Source organism: Denticeps clupeoides, chromosome 2, assembly GCF_900700375.1.
Source record: "Denticeps clupeoides chromosome 2, fDenClu1.1, whole genome shotgun sequence".
Classification (NCBI taxonomy): Eukaryota; Metazoa; Chordata; class Actinopteri; order Clupeiformes; family Denticipitidae; genus Denticeps; species Denticeps clupeoides.
The window spans coordinates 6,024,187-6,040,703 of record NC_041708.1 but is presented as its reverse complement, the minus strand read 5'-3'; the positions used below and the strand labels follow the sequence as shown (position 1 = coordinate 6,040,703).

The 16,517-nt window shown below is 45.3% G+C and overlaps 1 protein-coding gene across 7 annotated transcripts in view; it reads right to left on the bottom strand.

Annotated features, from left to right (window-relative positions):
- Positions 1-16,517, bottom strand: part of ccser2b (coiled-coil serine-rich protein 2b) — a 44,707-nt gene that overhangs the window by 21,153 nt on the left and 7,037 nt on the right. For 6 of the 7 annotated variants that reach the window (XR_003744207.1, XR_003744208.1, XM_028965601.1 and 3 more), the window contains 5 exons: positions 11,372-12,773; positions 10,680-10,861; positions 2,778-2,877; positions 1,688-1,790; positions 223-358 (listed from right to left, as the gene is read on the bottom strand). Coding sequence is in view for 5 of the 7 variants with exons in the window: in XM_028965601.1 (XP_028821434.1) it covers positions 223-358; positions 1,688-1,790; positions 2,778-2,877; positions 10,680-10,861; positions 11,372-12,731 (1,881 nt within the window). In the remaining 2 variants the exon portion in view is untranslated. Of the gene's footprint in view, positions 1-222; positions 359-1,687; positions 1,791-2,777; positions 2,878-10,679; positions 10,862-11,371; positions 12,774-16,517 lie in introns of those variants that run through there. The other variant, XM_028965604.1, reaches the window with a different exon arrangement.

The window sequence follows — 16,517 nt, the reverse complement described above, 5'->3', positions numbered from 1 at the left end:
GCGGTAGAGTTAAAAGTGAGAAAAGACAAAGCAGTAACATCACAACAGTTCTTCAGAACATTCTAACAACACATTGGGTGGCAATAAGGGTGGGATAAGCCATAATAATATTAAAAAATGCATTTTAGCAGTTCATTAAAGAAATGTTGGATTACGGTGGTATACTGTACATTTTTGGGTCCCGCGTGGAGAGAGCAGTCATGTGGGCGTCACGTGACTCACCTCCAGCAGCGTTATCAGCTGTAACAGCTGGTCCTTGACGTGCGAACAGTCTTCTGCCATGTGCTGCAACGTCTGCTCGTCCAGCCTGGTCGTGCCCTGGCCTTGCACGCTCTCGCACGATTGCAAAATGCCAGACCTTGACAAGATGGAAAGAGAGAGAGACATCAAATCCATGTTCGCGGTCACACATCAACGCCATCAACACACAAATCTGTTCCACTTAGGTCATGCTTTTCTCATGTAGCCCGGGGAAAGGGTCACATCAGTAACTAACAGGCCGGACCGCTGGACAGATGATGGTCGGTCCCGTAACGGTGACTCCTCTTCGCTAGAGGGCTGTCTCAGCACCTATCCGCTCTGTTTACATCAGTTCCAGGGAGCGTAAAATAGGACCTGATTGGTCAGCAGGCGCCCAGTTGAAGAAAACACCGTAAAGTTATATTTCCTCTAAAAACAAATACCCCAAAGTACATCAGCAGACATGCTAGTTAAATTCAATTTTACTCTACTCCTTGAACATCGACGGAAATATGAAACTAAAAATCGCAGCATGCAGAAGGAAACACGGCGAGGTCTGCATGCTGATTTTAATCTTCTGGTAGTGCTGACGCTGTACTGCAGTTTATTACACAAATGTTTAGCTCATCATTGCTCTCGTATCAGCGCTGGAAAATGTGACCCTGCAGGTCTGACGGCTTAAAAAAACAGAAAAAAGAAAATCCAGCGTTTATTACCAGTCGAGGACCACATTACGAGACACAAACGTTCCCATTATTGAGAATCTCTGGAGCGCTTTGCTCCATTTTGGCTTTTAGGCGGAGATGCTGGGGGGAAATAAAAATGTATCAGCATTCGCAAAGGCCATAAGCAAGCAAGCAGATGCACGGTATAACGTTCTGCGCGCAGATCTGCAGAGCTGTGATTTATTAGGCTGAGTGTTAGGTAATGACGAACGTGGCGTTGGCGATAAATCATTATTATGAACAGTTTTGTGTTATTCTGTGGGGAGGAAACGTGACGACGGCATGTCATTTGCAGTAGGTGTGGATTTCCTCAAAGCTATTTAAATTCAGAGTTCAGTGATTAAACGATTATGTACCGCCGTTTTATACAATCGTTTTAAAAAATGATGCGTGATCATTTCTAATAAGGCTGAGGTTTCATCTAAACCCTTATGTTTTGGAGGAAGGTTAACAGAAACAGTTCCTGTGACTAATGACAGCAAATGTGTGTTTTGCATAAAATGAGGTTTATTTATCCAAATTAAGGCATCTTTGACCAGATTATTGTGGCTTGAAGATAAGCGACCCCCCGAAGAAAACTTTGGATAACACTGCAGGGATCTTGCAGAGAGTTGTGGATCATCCGGTGAAAGGCGGTGTGAGTATGTGCGATTTAGCCAAGATATCCTGGTCGACCTGGTCATGTTTGCTCCTAGAAAGACAGGCAAATCGATGAAACACACCTGTTGTTATTGTGCAGGGGGTCCTGTCTGCCCCAGATTGGCTGTCGTCTCCTCCACTGACTGCTCCACACCACCGACTCAGAGTGAGACCCGCCATCGGCATCTGAAACACCAGGCCACAGATCCACTCAAATCTCTCATGAGTTACTGTACACACATACAAACTTGTTTTTTTCTAGGTCGAACTGAAGTGCTTCAGAAACACTACTGCAGGTAATTCACCCTCATTTCCCAGACCGCCTCAGGGTGCCATAACACTCCCGAGAAGATATCAGAACGAATAATGAAACAGCTCAGCCCAAACCTGATGGCTAAACCCGGCAAAGATCCACTTCCTATCAGAGTGCAAGGCCACTGTATGAGGAGAATTATGGAAATAGTCCGGTTCCATCAGACTCATCAACACAACGACGCGGCGGCCAAAACACGGCACATAAACCGATGGTTTCTTGCACTTCCTGCAACTGCTCTGTCACCTGAACTCACTTAACCCAGTCAGTGTCACAGGGGAACAGTCTGTTCCAGCAATCCTGAGAAGCTGCATTTCCCTGAACCTACACGTCTCTGGGCCTGAGTCTTCTATACGTTTAGCTTCCTTATTAGCAAAATTATAACCCCCTTCATAAAGTTAAAATATACAAAAATCATAAAAGTACAAAACAATAGTACAAAACAGTAAAAAAAACAACATTGTTCAGAATTAGGAAGCAACTATTATTACTGTAATAATTTCAACGTCCACACCCCACTATTATAGTACTGACCTCATATGCCACACATGCATTAATACAAAAATATTTAAACACACTTGAAACATTTAAAGACAGATTTTAGAAGAAAAAAACAGTATTACTTAAACGGCATTGGTTTCCAAGCGTTTCCATTCTAAGACCCAGAATTAGGTTGTGACCAGGAAACCGTGTTGCAAGATGTATTAAAGAAACTTTGACATTAGAACTGTAGAACTATTTCCCAATGTTTGTTTTGTTTTAGAGGTGGAGATTTTATTTCTCTACTAGCTAGCTGGCTAAAAACGTATGTCCCTCTGTGCTGAGGTTCCCTGGTTGGCCCCCACTGTTCTATGCCTCACCGCTGTTGAACGAGGCATCTTCCGCCAGATCCACATCTAGCATGAGGTCATCATCTTCGAGGTCACATGACTCCAAGTTTTCCAGGTTGTTGAGAATGTCCTTGGGAGTCCAATGGAAAATAAAGAAAGAGAGAGAGGGAGAACAAAAGGAGACATGGAACAAGTGGGTGAATTGGGCCTGGCACGTCCGCACGCACTTATCCATTTACAGCATGTCTCAAATATCACAAAAGCACTCGCTAAAAAACACTGAAAATCAAAGGATGTCTTAAATCCATAATACAGCAAAGTTGTCCGCTGGCCGGATTATTACAATAGACCGACAGATAAAAAAAAAAAAAGGCCAACTGCAAAGTCAAGTTCAGCTCTTTATGTGACAGCTGCCCTTGAACTGGAAAGGGAGCGGTACAGCGATTCGTTTCAAAAGGAAAACAGCGACTGGACAAAATCGTTCAATAATGCTACATCGGCCTCGCCCTTAATACAGGCGCTTTGCTTTTGTTCACGGAGGTCTGTGGCAGTTCGCTTTATTTTAACGGCAAAAGAGAAATGCACAAGGACAGGCAGGAGAGAAAAAAATAAAATCGATGTGTTCAAACCGTCGGCAAGCCTAATAAAAGCGTTTCCTATTATACCACAAATTGCTTGACATTTTTCCGTTCCCTCTCTCTTCACGTGTTTTTTCTTGGTCGGACTCTCAAAACACCGGTTTTGCTGGAAAATGGATGTTTTGCAAAAAGCTGCGGCACGGGAACGGGAATTGGGGAAAAAAAATTATAACGACTGGGAGAGAAGGAAAAGCTGCTATTTCGGAAAGACGGGCAATTTGCCGATGATTTCCCCTAAACACAGGAGACAGTGCCTTGAGGACCGCTGTTTAACCGTGGAAATTAAAGGGAGATAAATGAAACCGGTTCGTTTTTTGACCTTTGGGTCAATCGCAGTTCTCTGGCTGACCTGAAACCACCGAGCAGGCGCTACCTGAGGTCATAGGACGAAGGACGCCCCGAATAAACGAAATAAAAGTGGCCACCAGCAGCTGGTGCGGGGGCAGCGTGTATCCGTCCGGTGATGAAGATGTCTCGTGACAGCGCCCCGGCTGTACATGCCCACCGGGAACGTGGACGAAGTGGCCAGTCAGGTCCCGCTGCATCTGTCCGCCAACGCTATTGTGACAGCCTGATCGCCACCCCTTGCCAGCGGACACTTGGAAAGGCGCTTTTCTGCTGTATTTTTGGGTCGGGTCCGGGCTCGGAGTAACGCAGCAGGTCGGCCTGAAAGGGCCGGAGCCGCGTGGGGTTAACGGCGGCGTCAAACGAAAGCCGTGGGAGCCGCGTAGCGGTGAACAGAAATGGCACGTTGTCCTTGCAGGTAGGGAGGAGGGGAAACAGAAAAAAGAAAAACACTTCACCCGCCGAGGCTTTTAAAGAGCACCGTTACTGGCCTCCGTTGTTAAAGACTCTTTTCAGGCTTTCGCGCCGGGGCAGCCTTGTCATTTCTCCATTTGAGTCTGTTTTCTTCTTTTAAGACACCAACAGAAGTTGTAATAGGAGTATTGCACCCTGTGACCTTTAATCCAGATCAAACTAAATCTAGGGTGAAGAAAATCACCAATTTACAACCTCCCTACATCCCAAAAGCTCTAAATATAACATAACTGCCTCCAAGCAATCCTTTTGTGACAAATCTCTGCAACACCAATCAAACAATACTAATTTACCACAAAACAGGAGGTGCTATTTAATAAAAAAAATTTAATGTGAAAGGCAAATAACATAAAAGTTGGGACAATTCTGTAAATGTTTTGGCAGAAACTACAAAAAAAAAAAACACCGTAACAAAATCTGTATCTGTAGTTTGAGTGTCTACGGTTGTGCAAATTGCCCCCACTGGAGGATAAACGGCGAGGATCTGACTTCCAACTCGACCAGTGGCACTAGGCTGGAAGTCCCTTTTCTGAATTCCCTGAAGGGTCTATTAAGCTCCAGTGCGTCAGACACGCTGTCATCAACACACACAGGGGGACTGTGTTTAGTAGCGGGTGCTGTCGAGTGCTGGAGCCACGAACAAGATTGCGGACGCAGCATCCGGGACTGCCTTGGTCCACCGGACACGCACAGACAGACACGATTCAGAAACCTCTTCCCTCACTGCATCTGTTTGAAAGCCAGGGAAGAAAAAAAAAAAAAAAAAAAAAACGAATAAAATCCTAGTTCTCACCACACTGCAACCAAATGTCTTTATTTCTGTAATTATTTAGGTGTGAAGATGAAGGGGGGGGGAGAAAGGAGAGGCTGCCGGCGAGGGCGGAGGGTGAGACGTGGAGAGAAAGACGGGAATGTTGCCGAGCTCATCAATATTTCACCGTGCTTGTCTTGCCATAGGCATGAGAAAGTCTGAGCACACTGGAGACCAAAAAAAAAAAGAAAAAGAAACACAAGGAGGAGGAGTGAATGATAGAGGGAAAGCTGGCAGACGTGCGCTTCCATACCTGTGGTTGGCACACATGAGACAAGACAACGGCTTAATGAAAGACAGGTCCCCGTCTTTTTTTAGTTTTTTCCCCGTTTTTGCGTTTGAACGCTCTTTCAAATTATTGAAACTGTCATTGCCAAGGACTCCCGTGTTATGGCAGGAAAGGCCAACGAGGGTTTAGGTGGCCGGTGGAGCGAGCGATGCGTCCATCTCCTTCAGGTGGGGTGCAGGGGTCAAAAAGGGATGAAAAAAATGTTGTTTTTTACACCCGTGGTTGCGGGCTCCAGGCGCCTGTCTGACTACGCTTAACAGAGGCCAACCCGGGTTCACGCAGTGTACGAGCGATGGACGCCGCGGCCCTGGGGGGCGTGGGATTGTTAGGACACAACGGATCAATGTTGGACGGCACAAGCCCCCTCAACACTGAGAACAATGTCTTAAAATACGCCCGAGACAGAAAAGGAACATTTTGCAGAGAACGGATGCTGAAAGCAAACTAACTAGCGGCTAACTCGTATCCACAATGGCTCTGATGAGTCACGTATACAGGATTTACGGGCCTTTTGGGACAACAGAACCAACGTTGTCAACACAGTAAGTGCTTGACTGAAACGTCCTAAAAAAAAAGATGAAAGAAGCCCGAGGGAATGTGGTGTAAGGTGCTCCGCCATCGTTCGTAGACCCGCGACCGCGCCTCAATATTCGAGAATCATCCCTGCCAGCCCAGTCACATTCTTAGCCCCCAGTCCCTTTTGGAATTATAAATGGAATTTCGCTCATAACGAGGAAAGAGTTCTGCTCACTGTGCCTTAGAGCTTGTAGCGTGTGTTTGCTAATAAATCCCCGAATCGATACCCTAAATCTGTCAATGCCTGGCATATATCAAAAAGAATTTGAAAATGCACCCTCTCATTTGACCAAATGGTAGCGGCCCAGTGGTTAACACTCTCCAGGGGGACCGTCTCTGTAACGACTGCTTCTAAGTCGCTCTGGATAAGAGCGTCTACTAAATATCTTACAAGTCCCATGACAAGAAAATGTCATTTTGTGAGATTATTTAACATTAATGCTAGTTCCCATATCCTGTCTATGGTCCCGCACTGGCTAGAAATGGCGATATGTATAAAGAGCGGTTCGCTCATTCTGCAGAGGGCAGCAGCTCAGCTGGCCGGATCTGGAATTTGTCCCCGTATGTTGTCACGAGGGAAAAGGTTACCTTCCGTTTCTCATGCTTTCTCCGCCCCGAGAATCTCCCACCCCTCCCCTAAAAAAGTAACTCCGCCGAGCGCCTTGTCGTTGCTCGGTGATTGGAAGTAAAAATATTTTAGACTGAAGAACCAGTGGGTTCATATTATTTTTCTCTGGAACAAACAGCAACAGGACTGACTCTGTGGTTGGTGAATGGTGTTGATGACGTCATTTCCACGAATGCCCGTTTCCTTCTCATCCCGCCTCTCTCCTCCTTTATCCTTTTAAGATAGACACCGAAACCTCGCGTCCGGGGGAAATCTCATAGTGAGACTGGCTGAAAGTGGCTGAATTTTCTGAATTTTGGAAAGAGACTTCAGATACAGTTTTAGGGGACCAATAAGACCGATATAACAGCCTAATAAAAGGACTAATAGTCCTTTTGTCATCCATAGTCAGGAACAAGAGGTCCTGCTGATCATGGTTCAGTGGCGGCCCAGTGGTTAAGGAAGTGGCCCCGTAATCAGAAGGTTGCCGGTTCGGATCCTGATCCATCCATAAAGCTGCTCCCGGGGCGCCTGTCATGGCTGCCCTCTGCTCACATTTCGTTGTGTGCACCGTTGCCATGCTGTAATGTATCACAATGACAGTCAAATCACTTTCTTTTTCATTATCCATCAAACTAGAGTTTCAGTCTAGTTAGTGAAATGAGACAGTATGGGTCCCATTTTCTCTCCCGAGTTGATGAAGCAGAATGACCTGGACAGGAGTTGGGGAAAGGACATTTTTCTGGCGCATCTATAATTTGCGTATGCATGGGACCACCACGGGGGAACGATTTCTCATTTATTTCCCTACTCCACAATAGTGCCGGCTATTCTTTTTAACGCGTTCGCTACGGCGCGGTGGGCGGGCGATGCTACCTGTGCGCTGGAAGCGGTAATACAGATCTCCGTGAAGTGCGGCCGAAAGCAACAATGTAGCGGTCTCCCCGGAGGTGCTGGGGAGTCTGCGGAGGTTGCAGAGGCGGGAAGTGGTTTTAAAAAAAAAAAACGTGGCAGAGATGATTATGTACAGGGCGTGTGTGCGTGATGGAGAGCGTGTGTTGCATTGAGGGAGGCTGGAAGGTGAGGACGGGGCATGGATGAAGCTGTAAACGATGCCCAGGCGCTACGACGTTCAGCTGGAGCAATACTGCCACCTGGTGGCGATGGGGAGCAATGCACTCCCCTTGACGTTTGTGCCCGTGTCACATTAGACTAAATTTAAGATTGCTATTACCTGAGACATCTTGGCTCTTTCAGTATAGCAGGCGTCATCTTCAAAGAGCAACGAGTGCAAGGCACATGGTGAAAAAAAAAAGACATTGATTTCACACTAGTGTTGGTTCAGCCTGTCAGTTCCTGGGAAAAGGATATTCTAGGGCGTGTTTCTGATCCTGAAGTGTCTCCTGTGATTCATCAGATGCCAAGGCTCGGCTTATTCTTCTGGAAAGGGTCTCACAGTTTCGGAGATATATTATGAGACACGCGGAACAGAGAGGGACATCATGGCGCAACGTGTGTGACTGAGATGACAGGATGAGGCAACCAGTGCAGACAGGGCGAGAGGACGACTCTGCATTGACACAGAACTTTGCCAGAACTGTACGTGACGGAGGGTCCTGTACGAAGTTGGTGAAACGGAAGATCAGAAGAGGTGCTCCTGCCCGACTTCGCCCTGTTAGGATAAGTTCGAGACATATGAGGTCTCAAAAAAAAAAAGATTGTTGGTTTTTCAGGACGTCCCCATAAAACGGATTATCCTGGATTTGTCAATAATCAGAAGTGAAGCTTGAGTGAAGGATGACTGCACAGATGAGGCAGTGGAGAGGCACGCTGGTAAGGATCAGACAGAATTAGTTCTACTTAAAGCAGGTGAGGGTGTCCGAACCCCTGATCGGCTGCATGAAAATCCCTGAGAGGCAGTCACGGAGCGTTGGCTGGGAGAGACAGAAGCTGTATTTTTTTTTTTCCTCTTTTAAAGTGGTCGGGGGCTTTCTACTGCCGCCGGTGGGTAGATAAAGGGCCAACCGAAGTCGCACAGACTCGTGATTTAAATTCATAATTAGACATAGACATGACTCCAGTGCCCCGGCAGATATTTACATTAAAAGAGCATGAGCAGGAGGAAAGCAGGGTGAAATCCACACGGTTTTAGTGCTAAACACCAGCGGTAATGCACTACATTAGCACATTTACAGCTCGCTGGAGATGGATAGAGGCAGCAGTGAGAGGGGATGACAGCGAGGGATCAAGACAAAACAGAACCTTCATCAGCACGTTTTTAAAAAAATGAACACTGCTCTTATCTCTAACTTGGTACAATTGGTGGCACAAAAAAAATTCAACAACATTGTTACTGCCTTTGGTGGTGCATTATTTTCAATACCTAAATACTGGATCACAAGATTCTTTGCAATCTACCTATATAAAATGAGACTAAAAGGCTAACTGTTAGAAAAGAGATATAATTATAATTCTCTTCATCATTCCCATTCCAAATGTGTCAGTAGGGATTACCCCCATTACGTGTGCTATGGCAGGGAACAAAAAATTATTTGATTTAACTAGATTGTTATGGCCACTTGACCATTGCTATTTACTGTGATGTAGTGGGACAGTGGTTGGCCAAGCAGGTAAGGGCGTGAACCTGTAATCGAAACGTTCCCGAACCGCCAAGGTGCCACTGAGCTACGTACCATGGCTGCCCACTGCTCACTAAGGTGAACGCACTTTGTTGTGTGCACCATGCGCTGTGCTGCAGTGTTTCACAATGACAATCACTTTAACTAATGTTATCCAGAGCTTACACAATACCCATTGTTTGGTTTGTATTATTCTGTAGTCCTGTATCTGCACTGTCCTGTATTTATTAGCACAATTTTTGGTTATGGAAGAATATTATTTGAAACTTTATATTAACAAATGTATCAAATTGCCTTCAATTTAGTGCTTTACTGCCCTCGTGTGGTTTTTTATTTTTTTATCGTTCTACAAGTCAAGGTCCATGAGAGGCAGTAGCGCCAAGTGGCCATTAGAGGTCAGTCCAAGCTCGCTTGGTGTAAGTACCTACATCTATGGGGCTTTCCCTGTAAATTATAATTACACCTGTTGGTATTATTACCTAATGTTTCCTAAAGAACAACTGAGCAACGACATTCATGGAGTAATTTAAGTGTAATGTGTGCAGTCTCCAATCTAATCTAGTCAGAAGGAGCCAAATCAGGTTAGTTTTGGCCTCAGAGAAGATGGCTGTGGCCAGGCTGCTCTCACCAGTGTCTGGACAACAGGTCATCATCCTACCTCCAAAAGTTATTATTATAGTTCAGTTTCTAGTGCAGGTACATTTCAGACAATAATTTAAGGATTATTATATGCTGGAGACAATAAATCGGAAATCGAATCAAAGGGCAACTAAAAAGATCATTGTATATAAATGAAGCCTTTGGCATCAGCAATTTGATCCACAAGTGCCAGTACAACACACTTAGAACTGCATTTCCTACAGCATCCTCATTACTGATGTTCCTGAGCCAGGTGATTGGACGGCACCGATGGGCTCCCGGCAGCAGCCTATGAGAGAACTCACTGGATCGGATGACCGTTGCTACTTCTCTGACGAGAGGATATGGCCGGGCTCCAGTGGGACGGGCTCCAAATGAATGCGCAGGAAGACAGGGAGCTAAGTGCCCTCTGCTGCTTGTCCTGAAAGGCACTGTGGTATAAAGAGGTTTCCACGGAGACTTAAAACATCTATGTTACCTGATATAATAATGTATTTTTGCACTGCACTTGAGTCATATGTAAAAGATGGGACACAAATACTGATTTCAGTCTTTGAGTAGAGGAGGAGGAGGAGAACATGGAGCTGAAAGAGACTCATTGAGCACTCCTGCCCTGGCCAGTGGCGGAGTAGCTGATGCACCGCCATGCAAGTTAAATCACAAACTGCACAAAAGTTAGGCTGCATAAGGCACCAGGCAATCATCACAGCATACTTATGCTATGCATAATTAACAATTCCTTGTAAATAATGAACCAAATTCACATTATGAATTGATATAAAATATATATATATAATATGAGATTAAATTAATAATTCAGTATTGATCAACTTTGTCATTAGTTCACAGGAAATCCCTCAACGCCCGATTAGAGGGTATGTTTACTTTAGAAAATGGTCAAAAATCAAGCTCACCATGCTGTTCAGGTCAGAGTCGTAGCTCCCACAGGGGTGCGTGTTGGTCCCCAGCGGCTCCAAGCCCTCCTCGTCCCACATGTAGGTGCCCCCGGAGCTGTCCGAGGGAGAGAGGTCCAGGGAACAGCCGTGAGGGAAGTCGCTATCTGTGGACACCTGGATGCCAAAGCCTTCTCTGTCACCTAGAACCGCAGAAGAAAGAGGAGACAACTCAGAATTTGTAGGATTTATGGCATCATAACTAGCAAAGAACACAAATGAACACAGATGATTTTAACTGCACAGGTTCGACAAGAATAATAAAATAGATAGATCCACAGAGTTATATAATATATAAGTTATTCTACCCATATTCTACCTTGCAGAATTTGGAAAAAGAAGCATGTACGTGCATTCAATAGTCTGCAACATTGACACTTAAAATAGATTATAGAGAATCTCTTTTCATATTATTTTTCAAACCATTTTTTCAAACTAATTAATGGGGGCCAGTAATTTAATGGAGCTTCATTTGTAATGATGGATACTGGTCTAAATTATCCACAATGAGGTGTGTGAGAGCTGTCAATCAACTCTATAGGCTCCTCCCATTTCCCTCTTTAAACTGGAGCAATGATCGTGAATAAGTGTCATGTTTAGTGCATAGCACTGCAATTAGGATCATGTGTAGAATCAAAGCCCCAAAAGCTTACCAGTCAGACCCATCTCCACCCAGTCTACAGACTCTGAGAGGAAGCTGTGGAGACTCGTCACAGATGACGTTTCCCGGGGGCGACCCATGTTGTTGTCAGGGTGAAGATCTGATTGGACATGGCCATCCTCGTGGGCCGACATCAGCAAGATCCCACCTCCGTTGCCCAGGTTATCAAAGTCGTCCATGTACTCCTCGCTTGTGTCGTTGTGCTCCAAAGAGGAAGTGGACGAGACGGACATATCCTCTAGCACCTCACCCCTGACACCAGTCACCCTGAGCTCTGGCAGGTCGCTCTCGGAAACAAGGCCAAAGAGCTCTGGTGTGTTCTCTTCCACCTCTATCACAGTTTCTCCAGGTTCCTCAATAGGGCTCCTAATTGGACTTGTGGTAGTCTTCTCAACATCCGCCACCTTCTTGTATTTATCCAGATTTTGGTCACCTTGAACTTTGCTAACCTGGAAGGAACATGGCTTCTTAATAAGTGATGGCCGATTCATCTTATAGCTGAGAGTTGATGTCTTACCAGAGGCAAAGCTGGGCAAGAGGAATTTCTTTAGATTGGAGGGGGGCAAGATGCGGCTTGTGCCCACAGAGGGACGTGGTAGGCCACCCTTCCCATCCTTACCACCAACCGGGAGAGGTGAGGAGAGGGGTGTCTTGGATAGGGGAGACTTTGCAAGAGGTCTGGGTAGCTCTTTGACCATCTTGGTGGTGCTGTTGAAGGAGAAGGAGCGAGTCATTGGGGGGCTTGTGGGCGTGGCTGGCCGCCCCACGTGAGTGAAGCTCTGGGATCGTACTATGTGGTCCGAAGATTGGGACTTCAGGCTATCGCTGGACCGGGACAGACTACTGATGGTGGAAGCGGGGCTGAGGTCGGGCCCAGAACCCATGCCGTTCACAGCAGTCGAGCCGTTGCATTGGCTCTGCCTGGTCACGTGATGTCTAGGAGCAGCGCTGTGGAACTCAGGACTGGAGTACTGAGGGATGGTTCTGGAGCTAAGAACAGCAGAGGCTGGACGGCGTCCGTTAATCAGGTGATTGGCCGGCTTCTTGATCTCCCTCATTGTGACCGGTGACTTTTGGGGCCGAAGGTCTGTAGCCCTGCCTTCCTCTCCTTGATGTTCAAGCCCCGCCTCCTTGTCAACCGCCACTGTTTTAGCCTTCTTAAATCTCAGAGCAAGAGAAGAGGGCTTGCAGATCCCCCCGTTCTGCCTGCTCTGGGGCGTCGCCTTCCCCCCATCACTGGGCACCATGGGAACAGAGCCATTGGAAATGGGGCCATTGGGTCCCAGGGGTCTGGAAGTGAATTTGGGCAGCTTGGAGACCATGGGGGGCTGTTTGAGTGTCTTCTCTTCCATCAGCTGCTTGCTGGACCATTGATAGGTGTAGAGCGGGGTGAGCTGCAAAGATACAGAAAGAATGTTTTATTTAATTAATAACAATGTAATAACATTATTAAACTCCTTTCAGCAGACAAAAAGGAAAGAATTAAACAGAGAAAACAAAAGTAAAAAGGTTACTAACAGCTGTAAAGTCTAAAGTCTATAAGAGTCATGTTTGAACTAGGGAAGGGCGTCTCCTTGCCCTGCAGAACTGGGAGGGCCAGATCACTAATAAGGCCTGTCAGAGCTCAACCGCAACACCTTCACATCCAGACACAGCCCCTGCCACGCCCGGCAGGTCAGCAAAAACCAATGCACCTACCATCGTTTTTGAACATGCAAAGAATTGAACTGCTTTGTATGCAAATGCGTACGCAAGCCTGGGAGGCTGTGGGTCTCAAACATTAAAAAAATACAGCAAAACAAAAAAAAAAATAAGTACACTAGTAAAATCAGTCTTCTACCCAGCCTGTAACTACAGTTGGACGGAACTGAACATTACACCTGATTTAGAGATATTTGTAGGCACAGTTTGTGGTTTTGTTTTTCTTCTTTTGGGTTTTAAAAGAACTGAACATCTAATACCATCGTTTACAACTTAGTGTTGTTTTTGTGAAAAAGAAAAGCGAATGTGTGGTCAAAAACCATAGAACAAATCACAGTGTCTTCCGTGTCTGGAGTGGATGCAGTCTATAAAGTAACAATAATATAATAATAAGATAACCTTGTTTAAATTGTGAAATTGGTTTGACTAAAAGAAAATATGTTGTTTTTGTCTGTTCTACTGGGTACTTATACTATATTAACTGGGTTAAATAGAATTGCTTTACTAAAAAAAGAGAGACAAAAATACAATTTTCATTAACTAAAACTAGACTAAAATAGTCACGGATGATTCTGACTAAAATATCACTAGATTGCTCAGACTGAAACTTGATTAGACTAAAATGAGTCTGGACGTGACTAAAATGCATGCAAAGATTAGACTCCAACTAAAATTAAATCAAGCTGCCGATAACAACTATAGTAAGTATGATTTCTGATTTGTAAACTTACACTGATCTTTGAAAATGTAACTTCGTAAAAAAAAACAAATGAACTTGAAGTTTCCCATTTTTGATTAGACTTGGGAGTATCTGGGTACATCTATGCCCGGTGTACCAGGCATGTGGGAGACGAGCCAACATGTGAAACGGAGGAATGACAATAGCTTCTATGTGGTTCTAACAATAGACAATTTGTGCTCGATCCCAGCCTCTGGCCTCTGTCCCTTGCCAACTAACGTGACGTGACGGCCCACACTGAAATGGGCACAAGGAAAACAGGGCTACAGAGGCCTTCATTCATGCGGAGGTGGAGACGTGTTTTCAAGTCCACACTCCCGGGGCTCAGACAAGAAGTTCCGATGTCAGCCATGTCGGTGTCCATCGCATGACGGCAGGCTGAGCTTTATGCCCGGTTGTCGTCTTTCTGCACAGAGGCACCATTCATTCCACCTGTCCTATGATCCACTGCTGATAATATCTCCAGACCCCTATGTCGCAGGCAAATCCACCTGAAGATCCAAATCTTGCTCAGATTCGTGTGAGTAGATGGTAGCCGTGACGAGGACCACAAGTCATCAAGAACCGCAGCTCTGTGCCCCTGGCCGCTATGCTGATCTTACATTTAGCTAAATCAAAAGGAAATGGGCCGGCGCCGAGCTTCCAATTTCACGGTTATATCAGCAAAGTCCACAGGGAGAGGTAACACACACACACACACACACACACACACACACGTGGACTGACAAAAAACAGGATGACTCAGCAATGAAAAAGCAGTGTGTGTGTGTGTGTGTGCTGAACATTTCATATCTTCCGTTCCCCAAAGATTTGCACTTAACCGTATGTTGTGAATAAGAAAAGTGAATGTGTGAGAGAGCGTGGCTGTTTTGCAGAGATAAATGGACAGGCTAGGCCCACTGAGCAAACAGAGTTATGTGTTGTGAATGAACTTTGAGCAAACAGTGGTTTAAGAAACGGAATGTGGGCCCAGGACCCACTAGGCCACCACTGCTCCTATGAGAAACCCTTTCTCTACACACACACACACACACACACACACACACACACACACACAGAGATAGAGAGTACCTGAGCTCACCGACAGGCCTACTGCCAAGTCTGATTCACTCAGACAGCCTGTTCCAAAAGGATCTTGGCCAAATGACAGAAGTGGATTTTCATTCATGTAGTGCTTCACCGTGGTCGGTCACAATTAAAATTATTATTCAGTAATATGCTGGCACACATGGCCAAAGTGTAGGATCATACTAGGATTAACAAAGATTAAGAGCACAATTTCTTCTAGTGTAAACACAGGCCAGCCAACTTCTCCAATTACGGTACGACACAAGAGCAAAGAAATCCCAGCAAACACACACGGCAAAAAGATACAGGACAGAGAGGGAAAAGAGGCTCAAGCCTCATTATTGATGGTATGCTGCTAATCGGTTATACCCATTATAGCAACGAGGGGCGTCTTCACCGGCCCCTTTAAAAACGTCTTACTGCGGCAGCGGCTTCCGCTCTCTACCTTTTCACACAGGATTCGCTGCGCCTAAAAGGTGATGTTCAATATGAAGAATTTTTGGCATTTTTTTTTTGGCATATTTGGAGAACAAACTAAAAATAAATGTGACACGAGACCAAGTGGCTGGCACAGCCGTCATAAGAATGAAAGAGTGACCTCGTGGAAACCCACGTTTCGGAAACCGTACCCTGTGCTGCCGCTTCATTGCTGGAAACTGAAGAGTCCGACACTGGCCCAACCCTAAAGAACGTCTCACTGACCTACTGCACAGCCGCAGCTTTTAAAGGTGTTATTAATATGTGAGGCAGACACACGGGCGGCCTAAACGTGAGTCTTCAATTTCTTCTTGGTTCAATTTTTAGCGCCCGATTTTGGAGGACACTTCAAAGTTAATCTAATACTCATCTTCCAGTGTAACCCTAGAGAACCAGTGCACAGGTAAAAATAGATATATGAATAAATAAAGATACATATCCTTAGCATGGCCTGGAATTACTTATTAGTATTTGACTTGTAGTTTAAAGCTTATAAAGAGGTCGCAAGATCAAAAAAATGTAATGGTATTTTGCAAAAATTCATGGAAGATTAAATCATGCTGAATTGAACTTCCCTTAGTGCTGAAATGTCCTTGAAAGGTCCCTTCATCAAATAATTATTCAATGTAGAGGACGTTCACAAAAAGACAGACACGGGCACATTAAAAGCATATCACACAGGTTTCCATGGCAACACATTACTGACCGTATGAATCCCCCCATCCCCAATGGATCGGGTCGCTTGAACTGGGTGAAGGGCAGACGGGGACACTTTAGAACAGCATTAATGGGTGGTAGTAGCCTAGTGAGTAACCAAAAGACCCAGGTTCAAATCCGACTTACTACCATTGTGTCCCTGAGCAAGACACTTAACCCTAAGTTGCTCCGGGGGGGGACTGTCCCTGTAACTACTGTAAGTCGCTCTGGATAAAGGCGTCTGATAAATGCTGTAAATGTAAATGTAATTCCAAAAACAAATGAATGATTTACCGGGTTATTCTAGGCAAACTCATTAGCCAGAGAACCGTATGGCCTACATTTGTATAATTATGTTGTGTTTACAGTCGTGTTTGTAGGCAGATGAATAGATATAAGTTATACTTTAACGCCCCTTCTTCAGGAGCACGGAATAGTCAAGAAAGCCAATCCGCAT